Source organism: Dipodomys ordii, unplaced genomic scaffold (genome assembly GCF_000151885.1).
Source record: "Dipodomys ordii isolate 6190 unplaced genomic scaffold, Dord_2.0 Scaffold71, whole genome shotgun sequence".
NCBI classification, from domain to species: Eukaryota; Metazoa; Chordata; class Mammalia; order Rodentia; family Heteromyidae; genus Dipodomys; species Dipodomys ordii.
Window position 1 is genome coordinate 980,291 of NW_012267287.1, and position 6,943 is coordinate 987,233.

At 52.0% G+C, this 6,943-nt stretch overlaps 2 protein-coding genes across 2 annotated transcripts in view; both read right to left on the minus strand.

Annotated features, from left to right (window-relative positions):
• The window catches only part of Fam53a (family with sequence similarity 53, member A), a 28,373-nt gene extending 21,934 nt beyond the window's left edge, over window positions 1–6,439 (minus strand). Inside the window, exons 1-2 of the mRNA XM_013023926.1 lie at window positions 6,353–6,439; window positions 2,768–3,004 (exon numbers count right to left, since the gene is read on the minus strand). Of these exons, the coding sequence (XP_012879380.1) occupies window positions 2,768–2,845 (78 nt within the window). The 5' untranslated portion in view covers window positions 2,846–3,004; window positions 6,353–6,439. The remainder of the gene's footprint in view (window positions 1–2,767; window positions 3,005–6,352) is intronic.
• The window catches only part of Slbp (stem-loop binding protein), a 36,573-nt gene that overhangs the window by 1,258 nt on the left and 28,372 nt on the right, over window positions 1–6,943 (minus strand). The gene's annotated exons all lie outside the window — the stretch shown is intronic.

The following is a 6,943-nucleotide window of genomic DNA, read 5'->3' on the forward strand; positions in this document are numbered from 1 at the left end:
GCCACTTCTGGCTTTTTTTTTTCTGCTTATGTGGTGCTGAGGAATCGAACCCAGGGCCTCATGCACGCAAGGCAAGCGCTCTACCACTGAGCTACCTTCCCAGCCCCGAAGATGCATTTTGCTCCAAGCTGCAAGCCTGCTTCGTTCACAGCACTCTCCTGAAGCTCTGACATCTTTCCTCGCGGCAGCTCTGAGCTGCACTCATCTTTCAACCTCACCACTTCCTTACTTTTCAGCAAGAAGGTCCTGAGGCAGGCCCATGGGGCCCTTCCCATTTGTGATCCTTTCATCATGAGAAGGAGCCTCAGGTCAGAGTGGCCCTGGTCTTAGAACATGTAGCCACCACTGGACACACAGACCGGACCAGAGCATGGGAGGTCAGAGTGCCCTGGTCTTGGAGAGGGTAGCCACCCCTGGACACACAGGCAGGACTGGGTGTGGTGGGGAGGCACTGTGGCAAGCTCCATGAAGTCTCAGGAACTGTGCTGTTTCCATAGAGAGAGGCCCGACAGAGGCCAAACCTGGGATCTTAGCACTCAGGAAAGCTGGTTTCTGGGACCATGCCTAGGATTCTAGCTGGCAGAGGCCAGCTTAGGGAAAGAAAGAAAATCCATAAATGGAGTAAACTGAAAGCTGGGGTTTGTGATCTCTAGAAAGATGCTTATCAACAGACAGGATGTCATATAAACAGAAAGTTCTGGGCACGGGCTGCACCCCTAACAGCACAGCTGGAAAACACATGTCCACAATGGACCTGGGGTCTTGCAAGAACCAGGAGGCAGAGCAGGAAGGGCCGGATGTGCCTCGGGCACAAGGTGTAAGACCAGGGCTTTAGGGAAGGGGCCTTGGGACTGGGGAAAGGGAACAAGCACAGGCTGCTGGGAGGAGCGGGGACCAGGAAGCTGGTGAAGACAGGGAAGACACAGTTCTTCTAGAGGATGTGGACCAGCAGGTGCAGGCAGCCTCACCAGGCACACGTGAGTAATGGGTCCCGATAAACAGCACTGCCATCCCTGACAAAGACCCCGGCCCCGGTGCAGCCCCGGCACTTCCCAGCGTCTGCCACACCTGAACCCCAGTGGCGGCACACCAGACACAAGGACCCACAAGCTGTCCACCCAGCACCCAGCAGTGCGCAGGGGCTACACAAATGGCGCAGGCTGGCAGGCAATGTGGCTACAGCAATGGAGGTGCTAAATGTTTCATGACTTACAGTTTTAAGTTAAACATTTAAATTTATTTTGAAAACTGATACTTCAATTACTCAATGATCTTTAAGGAAAGCTAGACACCAGTGGTATTTGTCAGTAATCCTACCTACTCAGGAGACTAAGCAGTTCAAAGCCTGAGCAGAAAAGTCTGTGAGAGACTCTTAACTCCAATTAACCAACAAAAAGCTAAATGTAGAGCTATGGCTTAAGTGGTAAGAGGGCCAGCCTTGAACAAAAAGGTAAGGGACAGGGTCAGGCCCCAAGACCAGGCTCCAGCACCAGCACAAAAAATAAATCTTTAAGGGTGTGTGTTTAGGACAACTTCAATATGTGAACCTACATTTTCAAGTGTAATTTTTGTTTTTGTTAGTTGTGAGGCTTGAACTCTGGGCCTGAGCACTGTCCCTGAGTCTCTTTTTCTTTTTTGTTTTTTTTTTTACTCAGTTGTAGGACTTGAACTTTGGTCCTGGGCACTGTCCCTCAGCTCTTTAGCTTAAGGCAAATGCTCTACCACTTGAGTCACAGCGCCACTTCCGGTTTTCTGGTGGTTTATTGGAGATAAAGAGTTTCACAGACTTTCCTGCCTGGGCTGGCTTTGAACCACGATCCTCCTGAGTAGCTAGGATTACAGGTGTGAGCCACCGGTGCCCGGCTGGCAATTTTTTCCATGAAGATGCTCAAGGGAAAAGATCTGCCATCATTAGTCACTAAGAGCTGCACATGAAAGTCACAGGGAGGTGCCTTCACACCAGGATGGCTGTGACCCTAACCCTGACAACAGTGCTCATGTGAATGGAGACATATGAGTCCTCAGCCCTGCCAGAGAAGATAAAATAATGTGGTCTGGCTCTCCTCGATGTTGAACACAAGGTACTGTAAGACCCTGGCCCTCCCCCCTAGGTATACACCCACAGAACATCCACTCAGGTCAGGTATGCACCCACAGAACACTCACTCAGGTCTGCACAAAAACTCATGTGAGAATGTTCACAGCAGCATCATTCTGAGCACACAAAAGTGCAAGCAGCCCAAATGTCATCTGCTCAGGTGACAGGAGGGAAGCTCCGAGGACCCCACCCCACAAAGACCCTCCAAGCACGGTGCCTGTGCTGTGTGTTGACTGGACGCTGGAGACCAGTCACTTCCTCTTGTGCTGACAGCTTAACTGGCCAACGGGTCCTGAAGGTGACATGTCAAGTTCACTTTACCACGGTGGTGAGAAAATGAATGGGTCCACATCAAGTTCAGGTGTGGGGAAACTAATCTGGTGAGGAAAATCCAAGACAGACTCAACTGCCCTGACCCGACCGGATGACGCTCGTCCAGATGCGTGTGAAGATGACAGGCAACAGGTACACTTGCACTCACCGCTCTCAAAGTCTCTGCAGGAACCTTTCATCAAGCTGGGAGGAGCTGGGACTATAAGTACTCTGTGCTGGTCAGACACCCAGCCAGGCCGTCAGCTCATGACAGGAGGCTCCCCCTCTAGCACAGCCATCCCCCAGGACATCACAGTAGACAGTGCCCTGCTGTGGTCCCAAAGCTAACTTACTTACCGGGCCAGCCTGGAGGACCCTGCGGCTGAGGTCATCCAGTCTCTGGTTCTGCAGCTTCTCAGTGATGAGTGTGACCATGGTCAGAGCCTCTCTGTCCACACCAACAGGTGCTGGAGTTCCACAACATCGGATGTCAGAAGGCCCAGGCCATTGTGGGTCTTAGCTAAATCTCAGGGCTAGGTCTCCATTTTACAGATGAACAACCCGTTTCTACAGGCTCCTCGGGGATGTGTCTCTCTGTAAAGAGAAATCACCATGTGACTGAAGGTAGATGTGGAGTCCCGTGTGCACAGACTGTTTCTGGCATCTCTGACTGACCAACACCATCCCATGTTCGAAACTACCAAGGACATTCTCTCCTAAAACCTCTAGTAATGGGATCTTTTGGATAATGGGCCAAGGGTGAGGTGCACATTAGAACTGGCCCCTTCCAGAGCCTGGTCTGAAACAGAAGGAAAGTATCTCCAGGCCCTGCTCTCAAAAGGGCAATCAACTTGGGAAGAGCCAGTGACAGCGGGAAGTTCCAGCTGTGAGTGCCTCAGCAGAATGCCCTGGCCACCAGCCCCAAGCCTGCTCCAGTTACAGAGGCCCTTCCCTCCCATTCTGGCCCCTGAAGCTGGGGTTCCCACTGAGGGAGGTCAAGCAGGGAAAGCTCCGTGAGCTCTGCACCGGGCCAGCCAGATGCAAGCGGTCAGGCTGACAAAAGGGGATTCATGGTCCTGGCTCTGCAGCCCAGTGAGGGCCCACACCCTTCACGCAGCTGCTGCCTACCTGCCACGCACAGCTCCACCACGCTCAGACCTCACTACTGAGGGTGAGCTGCTGCCCAGGGCTGCCAGCTCAGGAAGCAAAAGAGGTGGGAAAACACAAGCGGCAAACTGGGGAAAACCAACATAAGACAGGAAACCCTCCACTTGTGGTGGGTCTTGCCCTCACCTGACAAGGTACACAAGACTAGAATAAGCATGTGAAAACAGAACTCTTGGATGCTGAGAGAGCCAAGAGAAGAACCACCACCGAAGCAAGTGGGGCTTATCCGTCCAGGGCAAGGCAGGGGGCATGCTAGGGCTCCTGGACATAAGCCCTGCCTCCATCCAGTGAGGCAGCCTGAAAAGTGATCATGACTCATACCCATAGCACCACTTCTGGCTTTTTCTGCTTATGTGGTGCTGAGGAATCAAACCCAGGGCCTCATGCATGCAAGGGAAGCCCTCTACCACTGAGCCACCTTCCCAGGCCAAGGTACATCCAACTTTACAAATCTGTCACCAAGGGCTGGGAAGGTGGCTCAGTGGTAGAGTGTTCACCTTGCATGCCTGAGGCCCTGGGTTCGATTCCTCAGCACCACATAAACAAAAAGAAAAAAGCCAGAGGTGGCGCTGTGGCTCAAGTGGTAGAGTGCTAGCCTTGAGCTGAAGAGCTGAGGGACAGCGCCCAGGCCCAGACAAATCTGTCACCAAAATAAGATCAGCCGATCTAAGAAGAACATATGAACACTGTCATAGACACCAGGATGATTTCAACAAGATTCAACACTTCTCATTCTTACATATACACAAAGCTGGGCTCCAAGTGACTCACACCTATAATCCTAGTTATTCAGGAGGCTGAGAATGGAGGATCTTGGTTCCAAGCCAGCCAGGGCAGAAAGTCCAGAAGACTTCTCTAACCAGCAAAAAGCTGGAACTGGGTGTAGGGCTCAAGTGGCAGAGCACTAGTTGTGAGTAAAAAAAATTGAGCAAGAACAGGAGGCCCTGAGTTCAAGCATTTGGTCAGCTTATGCTCTAACACCTGAGCCAAGCCTGTAACTCAAAACACGTCTGAAAGTGGAGCACAGTGACATATGCTACTCAGGCCACTGATGCAGGAGAACTGCAGAGTCCATGAGCAGGGGCAAGCCTGGACAACAGGAGATACTGTTTTTTTTTTTTTCTCTAGTAGTGGAGATTGACTCCCAGGGCCTCATACATGCTAGGCAAATCGCTCTACCATTAGAGCCATGCCCCAACTCATCCCTTAACTAAGTCACTTGATCAATGACTAATGCCCTATTGCACATCAATTATGGGCTATCAGTTATGAGCATGGTGTTTTCAGAACGTACTTGAAGAGGCCATGACACTCCCCTCATGGGAAGATGCAATCTAGTTCCCAACTTGGAAGTGAAAGGAAGGAAGCTGAGGACAGACTCCAGAGGAAACAATGCTGTAACTGCGTAAGTCTTCCAGGACACACCCCAGATGTGCCAGGCCAGGCCCGGGAGCCCCTACTGCTCTTGTGTGCAAAGCCCGAGGACCAGGCACAGCATGGACCACACTAGGCTGAGCTGCTTGAGAAGTAGACCCCAGGAAGCATGAACAATAATAACTTGCCATTACTGTTTGGAAAACAAAAACAAAAAATGATGTGCTTCCAACTCCCATCCTTGGAGGTAATTAGCTACACTGCTAATTGGGAACCCCAAGGGTACAGATCCGGAGAAGGGAGCCACATCCCTCCTTGCCACTGCTGGCGGCGGTCATCCCCCCTGCAGGAGGTACAGAGGGCAGGGTACTGCAGCGTCACACTCCACACACTGCAGGAAGACACATCCCACGACACTCTGATCGCTACTTTACCAGCAGGGAAAAAAGGCTCAATGGGTAGAATCCAAATGTGACAGAAAAAGCTAAGTAAGAGTGTAAGGCTCTGTGTTCAAGCCCAATACTACCAGCACAACATATGAAAACAAAAGATTTTATTTATGCATATATAAAGGGTAAAGTCTGCTGTCAACTACAGACTTTGGGTGATAACGTTAGCAAAGATTCTTAGCCACACAGTGTACCACTCTGGTGGCTATGTTAGACAATGGGTGTGCAAGAGTAGGGGAAGGGGGAGTATTTCTATGCAATTTGTGGCAGGGCTAAAACTGCTCTCAAAAATAAAAGCGCTGTGGGCAATACCAACACTTGGGAGGCTGAGACAGGGGGATCCTAGTTTGAAGCCAGTCTGGGCTACATAATGAGATCTTGTCTCAAAAAAATAAATTCCCTTTATTTTTCTTTTTGGCAGTACTAGAGTTTGAACCTGAGGCCACACTTGCTAGGCAAGCACTCTACTACTTCTTAACTTTTTAAAGTTTTCAATGTTTCAGAAAGAAAACTCGGACTGAGAATGTGGCTCAGCAGTAGAGTGCTTGCGTAGCATGCATAAAGCACTGGGTTCGATTCCTCAGCACCACATACACAGAAAAAGCCAGAACTGGCACTGTGGCTCAAGTGGTAGAGTGCTAGCCTTTAGCAAAAGAAGCTCAAGGACAGTGTCCAGGCCCTGAGTTCAAGCCCCAAGACTGGCAAAAAAAAAAGGAAAAAAAGAAAACTCTTAAAATACATATACATAAACCTAAGGTTTCCTGTTCTATGTACCAGTAGAATTGTTTTCTCTCAGACTGGAGTCTGTGCACACCACATGTATGTAAACAAATGTCTCTACAACTTGGAAGTTCCCAATGCATACACTCAAAAAAAAAAAAAAAAAAAACTTGCTCTGGCATTTTCTCCATCTCCAATAAAACTTGTCCTTTCTGTGGTCCCCAAATCTAACCTGAATCAAGAAAGGCGGTCCACTCGAGGGGCGCCCTGACCTGGGCTGGCTGGTGGTCTGTTAGAGGGTCGCCCTGGCCTGGGCTGGCTGACCGCTCGAGTGGCGGCCTGGCCTGGCCTGGCTGGCAGGCCACTCGAGGGGCGGCCTGCCCTGGCCTGGCCTGGCTGGCAGTCTACCCGAGGGGCTGCCTGGCCTGGCCTGAGTTGGCTGGCAGTCCACTCCAGGGGCGGCCTGGCCTGGCTGGCGTTCCGCTCAAGAGGTGGCCTGGCCTGAACTGGCTGGCGGTCTGCTAGAGGGGCGGCCTGGCCTGGGCTGGCTGGCGGTCTGCTCGAGGGGCGGCCTGGTCTGGCCTGGCGGTCCACTCGAGGGGCGGCCTGGTCTGACCTGGGCTGGCTGGCAGTCAGCTCGAGTGGTGGCCTGGCCTGGCCTGGGCTGGCTGGCGGTCCGCTAGAGGAGCAGACTGGGCTGGGCTGGGCTGGGCTGGCTGGCCGGCTGGCCGCTCGAAGGGCGGCCTGGTCTGGGCTGGCGGTCTGCTTGAGAGGCGGCCTTGGCTGGGCTAGGCTGGCTGGCAGTCCACTCGAGGGGCGCCCT